Genomic DNA, 23,277 nt, shown 5'->3' on the forward strand with positions numbered 1-23,277 from the left:
AAGTTCTGATGGTAATTGTGGTACAGGAACCAGACAGGATGTTTTGCATAACACCAGTTTTCACCCCAAGGTTTTGAGGACATGTTCTATTCAGCTGTCTGTGAACTTAAGCCCCATCTACAGACTGACACTGAAGCAGGAGAAGAAACCAGTGCTGTGAAACATCCTGGTTCTTACACTGAAAAAGTCACAAGCATCTCAGTTTAGCAACTATCAACCGTTGCATCACAGCTGATGAAAGTTGAGTCATTTCTCCTTACTTTTGATTCATAGCACTGTAATATAAACTGGATCACACAATGGTTCATGCATGATAATAAGTTGGTACAATACAGTCATAACTCTACCCTAAATATGTTGTCAGAGACTGGGTGGGTATTAAAAGGTTAATAGGATTATAAATTGTATCAATAATGCAAAATATTGTATCAACTATTGTAACTGAATTCCTTGGAAATGTTAAATACAGAGTTAAAACGTTTTGTATTTACTAATTACATTGTGTAAAACGTCATTCCGACTTTCTGCTTTTAAGTCAGTTTAGTTTTAGGTCATTTCCAAAGTGGATTTTCTTGTTTCAGTTTAGTTTTTATTGTTAGAAACTAATAAAGTAAAACAAAAACATTTCAGTGTTTATTTTGTTCTTTATCATTTATTATTTTATTCGTTTTTTTATTGGGTCAAGAGTTCAGTACAGCCATTACATCTTGAAAACAGTTGACTTGCAGTCTTTTATCTAAAGTCTCAATGAACACATTTATCAAAGCCTCATTAGGCAGGTTGTGATTAAATCCTTACCAAACTAACAGATGGTAAAACTAAGAATATTCCCTATATTTATTTTATTTTATTCTGCTTTTTTTTTTTTTAGTTTTCCAAGCTTATATAATTGTTTCAGTTAACTGCATTTTCAAACATGTCCAAAATCTAGTTCTTATTTTTATTTTAGTTAATATGTTTTTTCACATTACACGTTTATTTTTAAAATAATCATCATTATAATTACTGGTGGCAATTTTGAAAAGAAAACTCTTCACAGTTCATGTCCTGTTTTTAAATGAAAGAGTAGCACACACACACACACACACACACACACACACACACAGTGCAAGGACTTTTTAGTCTTAAGATGTTCACTGTTCATCGACCTGCAATTCACTTTTTCTTTAAATTTAAGTATCTGAGAGGAAACAACTTTGAGACAGCAAAAATCACTTTAAAAAAATTCAATGAATGTAAATATCCTGAGTGACGCAAGCGTTAATTTGAATGCTGCTGTTGGACTTTAACACTTGTGGCAGACTTTAAATTCTGTCGCTGCTGCAGTTCACAAACATAATTTCACTTTGCATTTGGGTGCGTTTTTATAACGACTTGCCAGTTCATGAGAACGTGAGTAATAATTACATTTATTTAAGTTATTTATTCATTTATTACCACAAATAATCTCATTCTGATTGATTCTGGGGCAAGTGGAAGGATATTAACAAAATAAAGGGATTTTGTCTTCCAGTAGAACTGCTAATGAGCTGAATCTGGAATTTGGGTGCGCTTCAGGTTTGGTGGTGGGTTGTTGGATCCACTGCCAGTAGTCCAGTGGATCACACCACAGGCAAATCCTTCGCTCCACACTCAGCCGAGTCTACTACACTTGATCTGTCGGCCAGCACTGCAAATTTACCTCTCAGCCAATCATATGCCAACTTGGCCTGACCTGGCTCCATGTCTTTGGGCCAAGTGTTTTTGTTCTGGCACGCAATGTTAGGCTCACAACAGATAAAATGTTGTTATCTGTAGCTTTAGCTGAGAACAGTCTGAACCGATTACAACAGCATGACTCTTACTGAAAGACTCAGGGTTTCAAATGGACCTGCCAGGAGTCCAGACTTATCACCCAAAGCAATGAAAAAAATGGCAGAGGAGATGCCAAACTATCTGGCAGCAGAAACCCTTTCAGCAAATATGATAAAACCAACTAAACGAACAAAAAAATATTTGGATTTCAAAACCCAAAAACAAAGAGTGCTATTGAAAGATGAAGTGATGCAACATATTGGTGAATGTGCTGCTGTCCATAATTTTTTAACACGTGTTTCTGGCATGAAAGTAAATTTTATATTTTTTTACATAAAACATTTCTCAGTCTGTTAAATATGGTACATTTACTATTTTCAGTTAAGCATAGAGTTTAAATGGTATTCACTCTGCTTTCATTAAATTTTACACAGCTTCCCAGCTGTTTTGAATGAATTTGAACTATTGTTACAAATACAGTGAAAAGATTAAAAGATTTTTTCATACACATTATAATATGTTTAAATTGAGCTTAAGCTTAGTTTGGTTTCAGCACACCCTTTTTCATCTATAACAGCTTCAACTCTTCTAGGAAGACTTTCCACCAGGTTCGGAATGCTTTTATGGTAATTTATATCCAATCTTCCAGAAATGCATTTGTCAGACACTGAATTGCAGTATCTGCTCTAATTCAACCCAAAGATGTTTTATCGGATTGTGGTCAGGACTCTGTGGAGGCCACGCTTCCGCACCAAACTTGCTCGTCCATGAGTTTATGGACCTTGCTTTATGTACTGATGCACCCTTGTGTTAGAACCCCCAAAGTGTTCCCACAAAGTTAGGAGCATGAAATTGTCTAAAATCTTGGTATGCTGAAGCATGTAAGGCTTAGATGCAGCTGCTCGGCCATAGAAACCCACTCAAGCTCCTTATGCCCTGTTCTTGAGATAATTTGAAGGCCACACGAAGTTTGGATATCTGCAGACTCTACAGAAAGTCAGCAACCTCTGTGCACTATGTGTTCCATCATCCACTAACCCTACTCTTGCATGTCACGCGGTTTTACTCCTACCACTTAGTGGCTGAGTTGCTGTCGTTCTCAATCGATTCCACTTTGTTATACTACCACTAAAAAAAAAAAACTTATACCACTCTGTCGAATATTTAGTAGTGAGGAAATTTCCTATCTGAACTTCCACAGGTGGCATCCTATTATGGTGCCACACTCCTGAGAGCGAACCATTTTTTCACAAATGTTTGTAGAAACAGTCTGCATGCCTGGGTGCTGGATTTTATACATCTGTGGTCAAACGTGATTGGAGCACCTGACTTCAGTGATTTGGATGAGTGAGTGAATACTTGGCAATATTGCATAACTCCTACCTGCTGTAGGTTGTTCTTCACTTGGCTGAATGTTGACATTTGGGATTTGTCTTTATCATATCCTGTCTTCTGTAAAAGTTCAGGCCTTTTTTCACAGATGTCAACAGTGTTTTTTCCCTTTTACAAGAAAAATTTGAGGTGGCCTCATCTTCAATGGACTTGTTTTGTTTGCAGTCACTTAAAAAGGGACAAGTGGAAAGTCCTTTAACCACCTCATTGGTTCAAAGCCACAGCTTCGGAACAGAAAAGCAGCACTTTTGATCCTCTCAGGACCTAATTATTAAATAATGCAAAAATTAATCCCGCAAATTTTAACTTTAGTATATTTCATAGATATGCATTTTTGGGTACACAACTAAAGTTACAAAATATGTGTTGCTGTATAAAAGAAAATATGGACCTAACTGAAAATCTTTATCTCTCCCACCTTTCAGTCTGTGACTGCAGCCATGCTCTTCTTTTCAACCCCACCTCCTCTCTGCCTGATCCTCCTTCTGTCATACAACTCCCCTGTTCTCTCCTGTCAAACTGGGAACAACAGCGAGTGCGAGTCTGCTCCCTTTGTACCAGGTTACAACCTGGTGGGGGAGGGATTCAACTTAGTCACCCTGAGGCGAACATCAGCCTATGTGGCTGATGTGAGGACCTACATGACTCCAGATGGCGACTGTACTCTCTGTACCAACCGCCTTCAAGGCAACAGGCTGCAGAAAGTAAAATAAATGAATAAATAATTCTGTGCAGTGAGTTAAACATGGCTTACACATAGCTTGTACTTATTAATCATGGTATTCTGTCTTCTATTTTCAGGTGCCAGTCTCTGTAGTGGACTGGCGTGCATTCAGCCAGTGCAGCACTCCTGTTGACAGCAGTGTACACAACTCTATTAGGTATAGTATTATACCATGTTATAATTACTAAAAGACTAACAGCCTTCATGTCTTTTATGTAAAGACTTGTGCCTCACCATAAAAGCTGGCATCAAATTTGCCATGGACAAATAAAATAATGTAACAATATTCTTCTGGATCCTAATTTGTTTTTAATATCTTTAATAAAGTGTAAAAGCTAAATGTCCCATTAACATCCTCTGTTGATTTGTAAATAGTTTGAACTGTTTGAAGAAATCAGTAGTGAAATTTAACAGAGATCCCTTCCTTTGCATTGTATCCACAGCTCACTGATGACGGTATGAAACATATTACACCTATTATTGAAATACAATTAATATTTCAATCGATTAAATAATAAAACACAACTTGCTGCTTTTTTTTAATCTCCAGCATGGCACTAAAGAAAACATGAAATCTTAAATATTTCATATCTCAATATATTTAATTTCACCCAATGCTAAAAAGTATATTGTGTTGAATAAAAAAAATGCACTTTTCTTTTAATAATGTGATCAGGAATCCATGACAAATGAGATACAGCATCTGAACAAAGGAACCTAGAAAAAAAGAAGTGATTATGTTACGTTCCCTGAATGATTATATTATAACTTATAATGTATGTAATGCAGGATATGCTTGGTCACGATGGCCTAAATTTCAATATAGTTCTGGATGATCGCTTGTTTGTGGGAGGAACACGTTCCGAAGCATTTAAATTTGCTGCAGCAAGGGCTGCAGAGGATCGGTACACCTTCAGTGTACATGGCATCACCTGCAAATATTATAGGTAGGCTCTGAAAATAAGTTCCTGTCAGTTAGTTAGTTTCTGTTAAGATAATTACCTAATTAGTCTCTTTGTGTCTAGTTTCCGTGTAGCAAGCAGACCACCTTTAAGCCCAGAGTTCAAGAGGGATGTGGACAATCTGCCAAGTCACTACAATTCCTCCACCAGTGATCAGTATGATAAACTGATACATACCTATGGCACGCACTACATCCACAAGGTTAAGACACACACGCGCGCGCGCACACACACACACTTTTTTTTTTTTTATAGATAACAATATTGTACCAAATTGCAGGTTTTCCTTGGGGGCCAACTAAGGAGAATCACAGCTGCACGAACCTGTTTGTCCACCCTGAACCAACTAAACTCACATGAGGTACTGTACATGAAGCAGATGTGCCTGCCCACAGACTGCACACACTTCATTTACACACATTACGTTACCACTACCATGAAAGACCCGGTGCGCACAGATTTACAGTGATGGCAGTTTCATGAAAATCCTCATTGTCTAGTCGATGATTAAACTAAATTGTTTAAATTACATTTAGTCATTGTGGAATTTCACATCCAACAAATCCAACTATGAATAGTGGTGCACATTGAAAACAATGCAAGCTCAATAATGATTTTAGTTCTGTATGTAATTGTTCTTTGCCCTCAGTAACCTTATTAAAAAAACTCTTATTCTAAATAAAGTATAAGTAGATCAGTTGACTTTCAGATAGATCATCTTTTCAAGACAAAATCTAATGTATTCTGTCATATAACATTCTGAGTATGATGAAGGAAAAAAACATCCTCTGCTATAAAACAAGATAAACTGGATCAAAACATAAATGGCTTTAATTTTCTGCATTGCTTCCTGACTGAAGAATTGTAAAATTTTATTTTGTCTGTAGTTAAATATCTACTATTTTACCAAAAATCTTCTTCTAGCTGGCAGATAAGTGGTGGAGAAAACCATTATTTTAGGAAAAGCAGCAATAAAATACAGACATGAAAACACCAAACTGCCATTTAGTGTGTAGCTATTAAATATACATGGCATTTGTGTTTCTCTCTTTCAGGTTCACGCCTGTTTATCAAAGGGATTTTCGGTCGGCTTGGGGAAGGAAAAAATATATGTTGAACAGTCTTGTATGAAGGTCCTACAAAACCAGGATTACACTACTAGGTATGGTGCTGGTCTCCATCAACACCACACTGAGGTGATAGGAGGCAATGATTGGTCAGGGGATTTTGCCCTCAATGTTGATGACTCTGTGGGCTTCAGAAACTGGCTGAACAGCTTGAAGGATCTCCCAGATACTGTTTCGTACTCCCTTCTGGCACTGCATGAGCTGATGCCAACTGAGGCAAAAAAGGAAGAGATGAAGACTGCCATAGAGAAGTACTTATCTGATAACATCATGCTTTCCTCAAAAAAAAAACCAACTTGTCAGCACCCCAATAACCTGGCTTCCAACTGCTGTCCTATACAAGCCAGGAGGGGGCTACTGAATGTGACCAAAATTCAAGCCTGGGATCTGTGGGGAGATGATTGGAGTACGTCTGACAGGTGAGTAAGCTGAGGTCAGGACCTGAAAGTTGACAGTATGTTTTTAAATTCTCAGAATACCAGGACATCTTGAGTTGTTTCCTTATCCAAAACCAGGATAATTAAATTCACAGTTTTTGTCCCTGCAGAAGGACTGGCCTGTATCCCGCCTCAGTGGGCTCACATCTCATATGCTACCCACTGCTATGGCACGATGCTTTGCCCTAATAATATGCCCTAATAAATATAGGAAAGTATAAGGAGCATCATTTTGGTTCAGTTTCAGGAATTCAGCTCCTTGAATCATTGTTAAAATCATCTGTAATATATATAGGTACTGAGATTGTAGATTACATTTGTGTAACTATAGTCACCAGGGACAATCCTGTACTGTTTGTTAGGAACATTTGGGGCTAAAATAGATAAATGATCTACACAGCTTGAATTGGTAGTTATATCCAGTCTATGTAAGCTTGGTCAGTTTAACAAACATTTTGAGGAGAAGGCAGTTACAGTGAATTTACAGTGGTTGGACAGTGATTAGTAAGCAATAGAGCCACTATGACTGAGCTTGTGAGAGTGAGTGGATTTAAGAAAGTGGGTGACTGTTGCTGTTTGTCATATACCTGCACAAGGAAAGTCAATGCACACTGTGTGCTACCACTTTCCTCTTCCAGTCTGGAAAGAGATAACTTTAATTTTGTCAGCAGTTCATGTAAAAGCAGTATCAATAAAGCAATGAAGCAATTAAAAATGTTTACATGTACAGTCACTACAGATTTCTGTGCACAAGTCTTAGCTGTGGATCGCTGTATGTGTTCATGTGTCCTTCAAGTACGCCAGTGTCTTTAAAGTGCAAAGGCCTGCTGGTTACCTGAACTATACGTTTTCTGTTGGTGCACCAAAATGGCATTTTACCCAGTGATGTTGAGGTTCTTCTAAAGTTTGTATCTGTCTTGTGTGAAACTTGTATGAAAAGCATACAAGAGTGAAAAGAGATATAAGATCCCTTAAAAAATCATATAAATGAAACTTGTATACTTACTAGAACAATATATGAAAGTGGCCACTTTCATGAGTAAATCACATAAGCCTTATATGATGTGATTCTAATTACAGTGTTCTATCGCCCACCTAAAGATAATGACTTTCCTACTTAATACTGGCAGTGTATCAAAAGATTTATTAGAATCGAGACCATAAAGACTAGATGTGAACTTTCATTAAACAGAACTTTATTTAATGTGATGGATGTGCTTGGGCTCAATTTGGTAAAGGTCTTAAATTGTTTTCCACAGAAAGTCTTGTTCTGTATTTTGTTTTCATGTTTGTTAAAGCAGAAAATCCACTTTTGCATAAGCATGTGGTGGCCAAAGGCATCAGTCTTGACAGCACTTAGCCAACGCAAGGTTTTCAGTGCACAGTACTATCCAGAAATCTGCCAGGGTCTTTTGAGCATATTCAACTTTTAGAAACCTATCTCAGGCGATCTCAATCAGGCTTTCCTGGTCAGCCACTGATAACAAAGTAGGCATGGCCTTGAATACGTGACACATCCAGTCATTTGACCCTTTTGTTTCTGGAAAGTATTGGCATAACTGCGCCACCAGCTCCCCAAGGTGCATGTTACAGTTGTGCTTCACACTGTGTGAGTGTGAGATCATTTAAGCACAGAAAATCATGCAGCATGGGAAAGACTTCTGTGTTGTTTGTGTCCATGGAGTTCTTCCAAAGGTTTAACTCCTTTATCATGGACTCAGCTTTATCTTGAACATTGAATATGGCTGCAGAAACACCTTGTAATCCAAGACTGAGCTCATTCAGACAAGAAAATGTATAAGCCACAGATAAGCCAGGTATGTAAGGTACTCTTCATTATGCAAATGTTCAGGCAGCTCAGAGGGATGGTTACAGAAGAAAACTTTAAGTTCATCCCTCAGCTCAAAGAAATGGGTCAGCACTTTCTTGATAGCCAGTAAACCTCTCTGTGCAATAATAAAGTCTCATGTTCCCTGCTTATTTGTTGCGTTGGAGCCTGGCTTTCACAAAGTTAACCATTTTTACAGTGGTGTCCAAAACATGTTTCAGATGGACAGGTATTCAAGGACTGCCTTTTATCACCTAAGAAGCATCGCTAAAATCATACGAGTTTTATAACTTGACACTCCAGAGGTTCTTGTCCATGCATTTGTGTCTTTACGCATTAATTATTGTAATGCTGTCCTTTCTGGGCTACCAAAGAAAAGTTTTTGACGTTCACAGATGGTACAAAATGCAGCTGCTCACATTTTAACCAAAACTGGGAAATATGAGAACATTACTCCGGTACTGAAATCTCTTACTGGGTGCCTTGTCAGGTTTAAGCAGATTTTAAGGTGCTGCCAAACCATTTAAAGATTTTAAGGGGCTTTAAATGGTTCGGCACCCTCATATTTCTCTGAACTTGGCACCTCTATGTTTCTTCCCATGCTCTCCAATCTCAAGACTCTGGCCTTCTAAAGGTTCCTAAAGCCAGGAGAAAAACTGTTGGGACCATGCTTTTTCTTTTTTCAAAGCTAAGTTAAAGACCCACTTGTTCACCCTATTCTATGTGTCATAATGCAGATGAACAACGGCTCAAACCATACAGCCAAAGCAACCCAGCAGTTTATTAAAGCAAAAAAGTGGAATATTCTTGAACGGCTAAGTCGGTCAAGTAATCTCAACCTAAGTGAGCATTTCACTTCAGACAGACTAAACTTTGGACACAAAGACCCACAAACAAACAGCAACTGAAGAGCATTAAAAAGAAGGAAATCCTGTATCTGGTGATGTCAACCAAGTATTAGAAACAAATATTTTATCTTCAGTTATTTAATTTGTCCACTTACTTTTGAGCCCCTGAAATGAAGGGACATGCTTTAGTTTCTCACATTTTTCTGCAATCTTTTTGTTCAGATTCTGCACTTCAACTGCATCTCAGTTGTTTCATTTAAAGTTTATTGTGGTAATGTACAGAACCAAAAATGGAAAAAAGCTGTCTTTTTCTAAATATTTATGGATCTAACTGTACCTTGTTACCTTGCTGCTTAGCTGCTTCTTGATTGCTTTGGCAGATTTTTTAAAAATTTAGCCCAAAATGGTTTGTTAGCTTTCTCTTTTCTTTATCGCCTGTTCTACTCTGCCCTCTTCATGCCTGTGAACTTCTTGCACAGGATGCTGCACAATGCTAAAAGCATTTCCTTCAAGCAGTAATATTTAATCAACTTGTCCTCTTTGTTTCTTTACTTCTTCACAGCTATGTTGTATTAAAGATTGATTCCTTCATTGGCAAGACTGAAATGATCCAGTCAAACTACCCTACTTGGAGTGGTAACTATTTGCTCCGCACGGTCAGTAAACTTTTTTAAGGAAGATTAAACCTGTTTTTATATTTGTGTCTTTTTATCCTATAATTATTTCTTTCTGTATATTTAATTGTCAAAAATGTCTTATTGTCAGATGTCTGGGTCTATGACCAAGATATTTTAGCTTATTTTCTATTTGATTTGTTCTTTGGGTTTTAATGATTTAAGTTTTATACATTTTAGTCTTGCGTTTACTTCTTGTTGTGTCTCCAAGTTTATATTCATATTCTGGTTTATTTTGTTCTTGTCAACTAGGCCCCTTTTGTGTCTTTGTCTCTCATGAGAGTCTGTCATGTCATCTGTCTTTACGTCTCCCTGTGTGTGTGTGTGTGTGTGTGTGTGTGTGTGTGTGTGTTCGGGTCTCTCACTCTCTCACCCTCGGTTAGGGATTTTCCGATTAAGATCAATTTTTAGCTTAAATAACACGATATCGATTCATTAAATCCTGAAACAATTTTTAAATATAAATGTATTTTGCCAGAAACGCCAGAGTCTCAGGTTAAAACTCACAAAACTATTTCAACAACCACTAAACAGCTAAAACAGTTACAGCAGGTAAACGGATTCTGCACAAAGACGTAAACACAAATCGTGGACCCAACACATCAGAATCTGTGAGATGTCTTTTTCTCACCCAACATGTACACAGACACACCGTTGGGGCTGAAAGCCAACGTCTTACAGATTCTGATCCTCCAGGTTTTGTCAATCTCTGACCAAAATTCACTGAACCAGCAGCAAAAGAAGATGCTTCACATTAGATAGAAAATCTCCTGCATATTTTTCTGTGTTTTATCCTCAGTTACTTTGACACAGAGGCATCTGCAGTGTTGTTTACACCTTTGATGAAGTCTCATAAGTGTCAGTACTGATAAAGGATCAGAATGATAATATTTCTGACTGTCTGAGGCAAATTTCCCTGATTCAAACCTTGTTCAGACCTTGTGAATCAGAGCCAAATCGATTAGAGAAATCAGTGACGATACCCAGGACTACCCTCAGTGTCTTAATTGGTTTTCTCTGTGTCATTTCCCTTACTCGTTCCCCTATGCCTCTCTTTGTTTCACCCCTAACGCTATTCTCGTTTCCATGTCTGTTTCTTCCCGGCTCCTGTGTCAAGCCTGTGTGTCTCAGTCTGTGTTTCCTGTTTTATTTTGACAGTCACTCTTCCTGTGTTCAGTGTGTTCAGTTTTGCCATTGTGGAAAAAATAAACTGAGCAGCAAGACCAAACTGATTTTTCACAAATGACCCCACGGGTTATTTTTCTTCAAAATCTTAAAATGAAAAGTTGTATATTCATATTCCAGGTATTCCTCATAAAATATGTTTGTAGCATGAGGCCATTTGCATTTTTATTTATTTTTTTCTTATTAATTTAAAATAAAAGCAGTTTTTGTATCACTACCCCACTCTTCCACGAGTGGGGTCAAAAATGACCCCAAGCAGTTCCTATGGAATCTTCTATGAACCTTTAATTCTTAGCAACTCTAACTGTCCCACTTACAGTTCTGATGGATCAGGAATTCATTTTTACACAGTAACATACATGATTTATAGTTTTCTGTGCATTTCAAACATTGTCCTTTCTGATGTTTATTATTTAATATCTAAAGTAACATCGCTGCTATGAGGCTAGCTAGGATCCCTGTGGACCTTGCCCTACAAATGATCCAGGACTGATGAGATGAAGAGCCCATCGGAGGCATAGACTCAGAATCTAGAATCTAGCCAGTCAGATACAGAGGAGTCCTCTGATGAGTCCTCTGAAGAGGAAATGGATATTGAGGCTAACAGAATGAGCCCCTCTTACTGCTCTAGCCACAATATTCTGAATAAGTCAGTCAGGGCTTGCACCTGGGTTTAGTACTGTCTCCCTAATAGATGCATGGAAGATGTTCATGTCTGATAATATAATAGTAGAGGTGCTGACATGCACAAACATAGAGGCACGAAGAGTAGCCACAGACAGGGGAAAGATTGGAAAAATGTAATCAAACATAAGCTGGCCTTCATTTGATTGACCATTCTTGTAGGAAGTGAGAAGAACTGGGATGTACCAGTCGGTGTGTTTTTTGGGAGTCCTCTGCATAACCCATTGTACAAGGCCACTATGTCAATTCAAAGATTTAAAGATATTTGCCGTTTCTTGCACTTTGATGACAAGACGACCAGAGCCTACTGACTGAAAACAAACCACATGGCAGCTTTCTGCTACATATGGGGCCTGGTCAACTGCAGGCAGAAATTCATCCTCAGTGATTGTGTTACAGTGGATGAACAACTTGTGCCTTTCAGAGGGAAGACCCAGCTTCTGCAGTATATGCTGAGCAAGCTTACAAAAGTGATACAAGTGATACAAAAACTGCAATTTCTTAAAATTAATGAAAAAAATGAATAGAAATCAAAAGGGTCTCATGTCACAAACATGTTTTATGAGGAATACCTCAAATATGAAAATATTACAACTCTTCGTTCTAAAGATTTTGAAGAATAACTGAGTTCATAGCAAAATGCATTGATTGTATTTGCGGTCATTTTTGACCCCACTCGTGGAAGAATCAGAATACTTTATTGATCCCTGGGGGAAATTATTTTTTTGTTACAGTGCTCCATTATAAACCAACATTAACAAGACAGACAATACGCTAACTAAGATAAGATAAGATAAAACTTTATTAATCCCTCGGGTGGGTTCCTCTGGGAAATTTGTTTTCCAAAAAGCACAGCACCGACAGAAGTTACAGAGTTAAGAATATTACATATATATATATATATATATATATATATATATATACACACACATATATAAATACAAAGACATATATAGATAAAATATACAAAGGGGATAAATAGAATAAATAGGAATAAAAATAAAAATAAAAATACAAGTGAATTGCACATTTCAAGTATGGAGTCTATTGCACCGCTGATTATTAACAAAAAGTATTGCACAAAAGGTAATTGCACAGTGAAGAGAAGAGGCACTACAGCTTAGTTGTTCCCCCCTCCTTTGGCCTCCTGTTTCCCCTCCCTCTCCCCTCCAGAGAGGAGTTAAACAGTTTGATGGCGTGTGGGACAAAGGAGTTTTTAAGTCTGTTGGTTCTTGTCTTTGGGAGAAGCAACCTGTCACTGAACAGACTCTTCTGGTTGTTTATGGCCGTGTGCAGAGGATGCCCAGCATTGTCCTGTTGCTCCTTGTGGGACAATTCACAAACTGGTGAAAAGCAGCCAGAGTAGAATCCAGTGTGGCATGATTAAAGTCTCCAGATATAATAATGAAAGCCTCGGGGTTTTGTGTCTGAAGTCTTGCTGTGATATATATATATATATATATATATATATATATATATATATATATATATATATATATATATATATATATATATATATATATATATATATATATATATATATATATATATATATATATATATATATATATATATATATATATTAGTTACAGTCACTCATTAATAAATAGCTGGAAAAGAAACATGTGTAGTTGTAGCAGTAACCAGTGTGTTAAGTGGATGTGTTGTACAGGGAGATGGCCACAGGCAGGAAAGATTTCCTGTGTCGTTCAGTGGTGCTTTTCGGTACTCTCAGTCTCTCACTGAACGTGCTTCTGTGACTGACCAGCATGTCATGGAGTGGGTGGGAGGTGTTATCCAACATTGTTTTTATTTTGGACAACATCTGCCTCTCCAACACCACCTTGAGAGAGTCCAGTTCCATCCCCACAACATTACTGGCCTTACGGATTAGTTTATTGAGTCTGTTGGCATCTGCTACCCTCAGCCTGCTCCCCCAGCATGCAACAGCATAGAGGATCGCACTGGCCATAACAGACTCGTAGAAAATCCTCAGTATTTTCTGGCAGATGTTGAAGGACCTCAGTCGCCACAAAAAATAGAGACGACTCTGGCTGTGGTGTTTTTAGCCCAGTCCAGTTTATTGTCAATTTATAGTCCTCCACAATGTCAACACTGACCCCCTGGATTGAAACAGGGGTCAAGTGTTTCCTGGTCTTCCTGAAGTCCACGATCAGTTCCTTGGTCTTTGCCACGTTGAGCTGCAGATGATTCTGCTCACACCACGTGACAAAGGAGTCGACCACAGCCCGGTACTCTGTCTCATCATCCCTGCTGATGCATCCAACCACCGCAGAGTCATCAGAAAACTTCTGAAGATGGCAGGTCTCTGTGCAGTGGCTGAAGTCTGTGGTGTAGAGGGTGAAGAGGAAGGGGGAGAGGACAGTCCCCTGTGGCGCCCCTGTGTTGCTGATTACCTTGTCAGACACACAATGTGGAAGACATACATATTGTGGTCTCCCTGTCAGGCAATCAACAATCCAGGACACCAGAGAAGCACCCACCTGCATCGCTGCTAACTTATCACCCAGGAGAGTCAACCTGATCATATTGAAAGCACTAGAAAAGTCAAAAAACATGACCCTCACAGTGCTTGCCGGCTGGTCCAGATGGGTGTAGACACGATTGAGCAGGTAGATGATGGCGTCCTCAGTTCCGAGACGAGGCTGATAAGCGAACTGAAGGGGATCCAGATGTGGTCTTACTATGGGTTTCAGCTGGTCCAGGATGAGCCTTTCCAGGGTCTTCATGATGTGGGAGGTCAGTGCCATGGGCCTGTAATCCTGGGGGCCACTGGGATGTGGCGTCTTTAGTACAGGGACGAGGCATGATGTCTTCCACATCACTGGTACCCTCTGCAGACTCAGACTCAGCATAAACAGTTTATGAAAGACTCCACACAGCTGGGGGGCACAGGTCTTGAGGACGAGGGGACTCACTCCGTCTGGTCCAGCAGACTTGCCTAAGTGAAGTCTCCTCATTTGCATCTCAACCTGGTATTGAGTGAAGGTGATGGGTGGGGGAGGGGTGTCAGGAATCTCACAGGAGGCAACAGCGCCATGTGAAGAGAGAGGCTGGCACAGTGGTGTGGCTCTGGATTCCAGGCTGACTACAGGTGAGGTTGTGGGGGTGTGAGCAGACACTGTGGTGTCGAATCTATTGAAAAACAAATTCAACTCGTTAGCTCTATTCTCACCTCCCTCAGCTCCCCTGCTGTTGGTTGGCCTGAATCCGGTGATGGTCTTCATGCCCCTCCACACCTCTCTCATGCTGTTCTGCTGGAGTCTTCACTCAAGCTTCCTCCTGTAATTGTCCTTAGCCTCTCTGATCTTGTCCTTTAGTAACACCTGGACCTTCCTCACCTCCTCTTTATTGCCCCCTCTGAAAGCCCTCTTCTTCTTGTTGAGGAGGGCTTTGATGTCCTTAGTCACCCACGGCTTGTTATTTGGGTAACAGTGAACAGTCTGAGCTGGAACAATGGAGTCGGTGCAGAAAGTTATGTAGTCTGTGATACACTCAGTAAGCCCATTGATGTCCTCGGCGTGAGGCTCACAGAGTGTTTCCCAGTTGGTCACCTCGAAACAGCCCTGTAGTTCCGCTAAGGCCTCCTCTGACCACCTCCTAACAGTCCTCGTGGTCACAGGTTCCCTCCTCACAATTGGCACATAGCGGGGAGTGAGGTGAATCAGGTTAGGATCTGACCTACCAAGTGGGGGGAGGGAGGAGGAGCTGTATGCTGTATAGAGTGTAGGTATTGGTAGGTTGTGCATCCAAGGGTTAAAGGGGCTTTGCAAAGAGATCAATACAGCATGAACAGGGTTCGCACCAGCATTGACAAAAAGGCAAACTTACAACAGCTCCTTTATAGTCGTCATGTGGATAAAATCTTTGTCTATTCAATGTTTGGGAGTGAAATTCTCAACATCATGTAGGCACCAGCTTGATAATGAAGTGTTTTCCCCTCTTCATACATTCTTTCTTTGTACAAAAAAGTTACAATTACATATCAAAAGTCAACAGCGGTTAGATAAGGTGAAGCACAAATTTTCCATCACAGCATGCACCATTTTCTTAGTTTTTTCCCAGTTTAGTTAGCATTTATAAGTAACAGTTTGCCTTTGTTTTGCACCTTATTAAACATCGATTCCAGCATTTATTTCTAAAGTAAAGGCAAAGCTTTGACGTTTCTAATAAGATTAGCAGTGTATACGTTAAAGAAAAGCTTGTCATGTATCTATAATGTTGTGAAAAGGTTTTTGCCTCCTTCCTGATTTTCTATTTTTGTGTGTGTTTGTCACACTTGAATATATTAGACAAAGATAGAACGAGTAAACACATAATGCAGTTTCTAAATGAAGGTGTTTGTTATTAAGGGGAAAAATAAATCTTTGGAAAGCTCAATTTCTTTAGCCACACTCAGGCCTGATTGCTGCCACACCTGTTCTCAATCAAGAAATTACTTAAATAAGATCTGCCTGACAACGTGGACTCCCATTTAAAAACTGCATTTTGTGTTTACTTCTGTTGTCTTTGTCTAATATTAGTATTTCTTTTGAAACATTTAAGTGTGACAAACATACAAAAAAATCAGGAAGGAGGCAAACACTTCACATCACACCACTGTATATACCTCAATAAGTCTACCCTTTTCAATTTATTTAACCCCTGGATGCTAAAATAATCAAACCCATGTGGGTGAGCTTTTGAGTTCTTAAACTGTTTTGGGAACATTACAAAAATGGCTTTAAATACAGGAGAGCGGGTTGTGAAATGCAGTACGAAGTTCTTGCACTTCCTGCACCACTGAGGAATCAAGTGTAAAAACGGCAGTATTGTTATCATAGACTAGTTTTTTGGGGATGCCCATACCCAAATAATTTATAAACATAAAGAACTAAATCAGTTTAAAAATGGAATTCTGTGGGCGCTTAAGAAATCAGATAAATGGTCTTTTTTTTATGACATTGACACACTGAATTGTATTCACAGGGAAAATTCTGAACCAAATAGCAGCCTTAGAATGAACACAAGTATTAATACGTTTATTCAGCAGCAATTAATGATCCACTGCATCCAGCACCTTAGACAGATCCATAGATAATATGGTACAATGCAATTCTGTGCTCAGAGCAGCTTTGTCTCTGTTGTTTGCTGTACTGCACAAGGTTTTACTTTACAATGGGACAGCTATATTTTGGCATCACAATTCATCAAACAGACCTTCCAATTTGGGGTGTGTATTAGAGCATTCATATTTAATTGTGCAAAGAATATGCTTTCAAGAATCAGTGTGATTAAATATTTTGCCCTTTAGGTCTGCTCTTCTCACCATTTCTATAACCCCCAAATCTCAGCTGAATATTTAAAGTATGAGTAAATCACATCTTGTTTTCATTTTTTTTTCTTATCAAGGTAAACACAGAGTCACTTTTGGAGGTCCAGATTTGGGATGAGGACAATATTGGTTCTAATGATCTTTTGGTATTATGTAAGGAGTACCTGAGGGCGGGGAGCAACACAATTAGATGCTCAGACAGTGGAGGTCGCTTTGCGCTTCATTATACTCTGATCTGCGACCCTCATCTGACAGGAGAGAAGTGTGAGCGCTATACACCTTCACCATAGTTACAAATGCTGTAACTAATATCTGTATCAGATCTGTTGAACTTGCAACGTAAAGGATCACATGAGTTTATTTACAGATGAGTTTATGTACTTGTTCTCTTAACACTGGGAAATGATATGATTCAGGTTTACTTCATGTAATGTACATTTTTATCACTTAGTTATTCTTTGATCAAATAAATCATGATTATAGTCATACACTGACAGCATTACATATAGTTGAAATTTAAAAAAGCACTTTCTAAATTTCAACATGTTAATTTTAAATATAGGTCTGTGAACACACATATCTAATCAGATATTGTGTACTCTCATCGACTAGCTGTTCAAAAACTGTTAAATCCTTGTTGCATAATTTTTTGCTTAATCTTCTCATGTAAATAAAGTTATATTATGTTGGACTGACTGAAGTGCAATTGAAGTTTCCTAAACAGATGTAGTGACTGTGGCTGTCACTCCATTGAAGACATCCTCATGGGGAATTTTTAGAGCATTTGGTTTCGCTCTCTAATGATCACACTGTACATAAAGAACCTCCATATGGCTGTGACTATGAATTAGCACTACATATAAAATTAAGTTACTACCACTAAGAAGCTCTGTTTAATAATTTTTGACTCCAAAATCTAAGTTGATTAAGAAGTTAATCAATTTAGTATATTCAGTTTATTGTTATATAATGGGGGGGGGGAAAGGAAACCATCCATCATTTATATGATATTTTATTCATATAAATGAAGTAATTTACTAAAATGTGCAAACATACATAAAAATATAGTATATAGGACTGAAACAGATTGCATATTTCTGTTTGGGCTGTTTCTGCGGTTTCGGGGTACCTGAGGATATTTTAATTCTCATTCTAAAAAATAAAGCAATGGCATCAGACACTTTCCAGATGCTATTCCATGACTCCTGAATCAATGATGATCATTTTATGTGTTCATAATTCCCCAACACCACAGGGTGAATGCAGGCCCAAACTCTAACAAAAGAATTGCGCAAATTGCTTTTGGAATTACAGCCACTTTTGTTTATAGTCCAGTAGTTCAGAGATACAAATATAATAGGGCTATTGATTGAGAAACAATTTCAAGACCTTCTATTACTACATAAGACCTGGTTCATCATCATTCTATGATTAACAGCAATTACAATTAACCGTGAAAACCATTTTTAATTGACTCCAAGTGTTGCATATGTATTCTGCAGTTTTCCACAGGAACTCTCAGTATGAGAGCCAAAGATACAGTTAGGTCCATATATATTTGGACACTTAAGTCAGCTTTATTTGTACAATACGTTTACAAGACATCAAGTGTCGGCTTAAGTGCTGAACAGAGGGAAAATGTAGTCAAAAAAAGAATTAAAATAAATGGCATAAAAAGATTACAAGAAATATTTATTAACATGTGCATATACTTATATACAAATGCCTATATAAGCATATAAATACACATACACACATACATATGGATATATAAAGATACACACACACACACACACACACACACACACACACACACACACAGGTATGCACACGAACATGAATACATATATACATATACACATACAAACATCATGCAATAAGATAAAAAAAAAACAAGACAGAATAGATTCGGTTTCAATGTGATCAGAAACGGTTGGCTGACTCTGTTATAGGTCCATATATATTTGGAAACTGACAAGTAAAAACACAAAACTTGTACAAGTTTTGTGTTTTTACTTGTTTACTGAAACATATTCCTATTATAGTTGTATAAAGGAAAACAACATCATGCAAAGAGTCTCAGCTTTCATTTGAGGGTGTCCACATTCAAAGTGGATGAAGGGTTTAGAAGTTTCAGCTCGTTAAAGCAAGTGGTTTTGTCTATGTTGTTATCTGAGAAAACAACTGAAAAAAGGGGGTAATGTGATATTCACGAGTTGTTTTCTTGTGTGAAAAGCCAGGGCTCAAACCGGCAACCTTCCGATTACAAGGCGAACGCCCAACTCTTGAGCCACGATCGAAACATTTCTCTCACTCAAAACACTATGTCCAGATGAACAGAATCAACCTTTTGAGATTTACTTACCTGGATGATTGAGCATGCATCAAGACTGCCATCTGTAGGTTGTTCTTCACTTTGCTAAATGTTGAGAATGGGATTTGTCTTTATTATATCCTGTCTTCTGTAAAAGTTCAGGGCTTTTTTTTCACAGATGTCAACAGTGATTTTTTTCCCCTTTCACAAGAAAAAATTAACATGTTCTCAATTAATGATCCTGCTGTCTCTTCAATTGACTTTTTGTTTGGAGTTCCTTAAATAGGGATAAGTGGAGGGTCCTTTAACAGCTACTAAACAGAATAGCAGCACTTTTGATCCTCTCAGGACCTGTTTATTAAATAATGGGAAAATAATTTCCTCAAAATAAAACTCACATATTTAGCATATTTCAAAGCTATGCACTTTTTTGGTACACAGCTAAAGTTACAAAATGTGTGTCACTATCTAAAAAAATGGACCTTACTGAAAATCCTTCTCTCTCCCACCTTTCAGTCTTTGACTGAAGCTATGCTCTTCTTTTCAACCCAACCTCCTCTCTGCCTGATCCTCCTCCGTGTTCCGTCATACAACTCCCCTGTTCTCTCCTGTCAGACAGTGCGAGTCTGCTCCCTTTGTACCAGGTTACAACCTGGTGGGGGAGGGATTCAACTTGGTCACCCTGAGGCGAACATCAGCCTATGTGGCTGATGTGAGGACCTACCTGACTCCAGATGGTGACTGTACTCTCTGTACCAACCCCCTTCAAGGCAACAGGCTGCAGAAAGTAAAATAAATAAATAAATAATTCTGTGCAGTGAGTTAAACATGGCTTACACATAGCATCCACATGTCAGTCATGGTGTTCTGCCTTTTATTTCAGGTGCCAGTCTCTGTAGTGGACTGGCGTGCATTGAGCCAGTGCAACACTGATGTTGCACTGGCTCTGCATATACTGCATTCTGTCATATAACATCTTCTTCCACTATTTAACAAGATAAACTGGATCAGATCAAAACATTAATGTCTTCAGCTTTCTGACTGAAGAATTGTAAAAGGAATGCGTCTGTAGTTAAATATCTACTACATTACCAAAAATCTTCTACTAGCAGTAAATGGTGTAGCACCACATGGAAACTGTCACAGTTGTTAAAGAGTGGACTCAGGCGTGGAGCTCAGAAAAAATGACAGTGCATTTATTCACAGTGCAGCAAGGTAACAACAGTTCAAAATGTGCAACGATGGTGATAGTGCGTCCCTCCTTCCGTGTAAGCCCGTGCGTGGTAGTGAGTGCCCGTCTCTCCTCCAAGTGCTTCCTTTCTGTCCGTAAATCCTCCGTCAATCCCTGGGTGAACACACACACGACAGCAAAATGAGTACGAAGATCAGACAGTACTTCTATAACGTTAGCGACTTGAAAACACTACCAGGCTTAGTGCAATACTCCAGGGCTGTCTGTCACTCAGCCACACCATTAAGTAGCCCTGCTGAAGAGTGTCCAAATTCATGGGCTGCATCCTCCTGAGGCCGCATTTGTAGACCGATTATGTCACAGCGACGCGCCGAAGGCTGTCCAAATTCGTAGACTCCTCCGAATGCAGCCGACAAATGCGTCCTCCTTTTCACCGAATTTGAAGGATGAGTCGGGTGTGTCCTTCGTGGCCTACCATATCCCAGAATTCATAGCGCGGTCCAGCCAAACTCCAGTTTCCAACAATGGCGGCCACTACTAAGTTTTAAAATTACTCATACTAATCTTTCTGGGTCACAAAATAAACTTTTAACATATTTTCAGGCGAGAAAGTGGCTGTGTAAACTTCAAATATCTGCTCGGTTTATCAAGATATCGGATATTTGCAAAAGTGCTTCGACGTTTTCGGAGACGTCCGCTACCCACCAGCTCGACAGCTAGCCGGGAGCTCGAGGATTACTGATGCGGCCGAGAACGGCACAACTCCCGGCACATCATTTTCATATCACCGCGGACTTTCGCTGCTCGGGTTAAACGTAATATATAAGTCAGTTAGACAACCTAAAAATGTTATTGTTGGGCCTTTTTCAGTGTTTTGTTTGTTCGTGAGTAAATCGGTTTGGCTGAGATTAAAGTTATTAGATTAGATAAAATAAAACTTTATTAATCCCTCGGGTGGGTTCCTCCTTGGTTTTTACACAGCTGACTAAACGTCAAACAGAAAACTGATTAAACAGAAGTGTGAGACGGTTGAGAATTTACGGCAGTGTCCTGTTATATTTTAGATAGCAAGGAGCAGAGGTCGAGTATATTAAACTCCACCAAGACAGCGGTGACGCTAATCAGAAGGCTAGACAGACAGTCCAATTTCACAGCCGTTCACTTCCGGCCTACCCGGCCTTCTGAGGACCCGACCCACGTAGACCGCGAAGGCCGGGTCCTCAGGAGGATGCAGCCCATGAATTTGGACACGACGGTAGTTGATGGGCAGCAGCTGGTGGATTGACTACAGGTGCGGCAGCTCCGGGCGACAGCACTTCCGGGTCGGAGGTAGCCTGTTGCTAGGTTACCTCCTAACACACAGCGGAGCCGGAGGGGAAGACAGGGCGATAGGAGAGACACATACACACACACACACACACACACACAAATATACACACACTGGCAGGTCGACCGGTCAGGGCGCCGTCAGATCCTGACAGAAACAAGGTGATGATGGACTTTTTCAAACCATTATTTTAGTAAAAGCAGCAATAAAACACTATAAAAACACCAAACTGCCATTTAGTGTGTAGCTATTGAATATACAGTGGGGCAAAAAAGTATTTAGTCAGCCACCGATTGTGCAAGTTCCCCCACTTAAAATGATGACAGAGGTCAGTAATTTGCACCAGAGGTACACTTCAACTGTGAGAGACAGAATGTGAAAAAAAAATCCATGAATTCACATGGTAGGATTTGTAAAGAATTTATTCGTAAATCAGGGTGGAAAATAAGTATTTGGTCAATAACAAAAATACAACTCAATACTTTGTAACATAACCTTTGTTGGCAATAACAGAGGTCAAACGTTTACCATAGGTCTTTACCAGGTTTGCACACACAGTAGCTGGTATTTTGGCCCATTCCTCCATGCAGATCTTCTCAAGAGCAGTGATGTTTTGGGGCTGTCGCCGAGCAACACGGACTTTCAACTCCCGCCACAGATTTTCTATGGGGTTGAGGTCTGGAGACTGGCTAGGCCACTCCAGGACTTTCAAATGCTTCTTACGGAGCCACTCCTTTGTTGCCCGGGCGGTGTGTTTTGGATCATTGTCATGTTGGAAGACCCAGCCTCGTTTCATCTTCAAAGTTCTCACTGATGGAAGGAGGTTTTGGCTCAAAATCTCACGATACTTGGCCCCATTCATTCTGTCCTTAACACGGATCAGTCGTCCTGTCCCCTTGGCAGAAAAACAGCCCCATAGCATGATGTTTCCACCCCCATGCTTCACAGTAGGTATGGTGTTCTTGGGATGCAACTCAGTATTCTTCTTCCTCCAAACACGACGAGTTGAGTTTATACCAAAAAGTTCTACTTTGGTTTCATCTGACCACATGACATTCTCCCAATCCTCTGCTGTATCATCCATGTGCTCCCTGGCAAACTTCAGACGGGCCTGGACATGCACTGGCTTCAGCAGCGGAACACGTCTGGCACTGCGGGATTTGATTCCCTGCCGTTGTAGTGTGTTACTGATGGTGACCTTTGTTACTTTGGTCCCAGCTCTCTGCAGGTCATTCACCAGGTCCCCCCGTGTGGTTCTGGGATCTTTGCTCACCGTTCTCATGATCATTTTGACCCCACGGGATGAGATCTTGCGTGGAGCCCCAGATCGAGGGAGATTATCAGTGGTCTTGTATGTCTTCCATTTTCTGATGATTGCTCCCACAGTTGATTTTTTCACACCAAGCTGCTTGCCTATTGTAGATTCACTCTTCCCAGTCTGGTGCAGGTCTACA

The 23,277-nt window shown here is 39.5% G+C and overlaps 1 protein-coding gene across 2 annotated transcripts; it reads left to right on the forward strand.

Annotated features, from left to right (window-relative positions):
• Positions 1-1,309: 1,309 nt before the first annotated feature.
• On the forward strand, positions 1,310-17,685 carry LOC102784583 (perforin-1-like). Of its 2 annotated transcripts, XM_035913642.2 has the most exons (11): positions 1,340-1,392; positions 1,514-1,612; positions 3,612-3,890; positions 3,988-4,067; positions 4,354-4,366; positions 4,700-4,857; positions 4,936-5,074; positions 5,153-5,233; positions 5,928-6,418; positions 9,675-9,768; positions 17,068-17,685. In XM_035913642.2, the coding sequence occupies exons 3-11, from the start codon at positions 3,627-3,629 to the stop codon at positions 17,278-17,280; spliced, it is 1,533 nt and encodes a 510-aa protein (XP_035769535.2). In that variant the 5' UTR covers positions 1,340-1,392; positions 1,514-1,612; positions 3,612-3,626; the 3' UTR covers positions 17,281-17,685. The 2 variants fall into 2 exon arrangements, with proteins under 2 accessions (XP_006804379.2, XP_035769535.2); XM_006804316.3 differs by lacking the exon at positions 1,514-1,612 and having other exon boundaries at positions 1,310-1,392.
• The last annotated feature ends 5,592 nt before the right edge of the window (positions 17,686-23,277 follow it).

Source organism: Neolamprologus brichardi, chromosome 6, assembly GCF_056152115.1.
Source record: "Neolamprologus brichardi isolate AB-2024 chromosome 6, ASM5615211v1, whole genome shotgun sequence".
Taxonomy (NCBI): domain Eukaryota; kingdom Metazoa; phylum Chordata; class Actinopteri; order Cichliformes; family Cichlidae; genus Neolamprologus; species Neolamprologus brichardi.

What these genes read in the sequence shown, in the direction of transcription:
- LOC102784583 (XM_006804316.3), top strand. Translation starts at nt 3,627, where the DNA reads ATGCTCTTCTTTTCAACCCCACCTCCTCTCTGCCTGATCCTCCTTCTG. An exon ending in ATCACCTGCAAATATTATAG is followed by an intron (nt 4,858 to 4,935) that starts GTAGGCTCTGAA and finishes CTTTGTGTCTAG; the next exon opens with TTTCCGTGTAGCAAGCAGAC. An exon ending in GATTGGAGTACGTCTGACAG is followed by an intron (nt 6,419 to 9,674) that starts GTGAGTAAGCTG and finishes ACTTCTTCACAG; the next exon opens with CTATGTTGTATTAAAGATTG.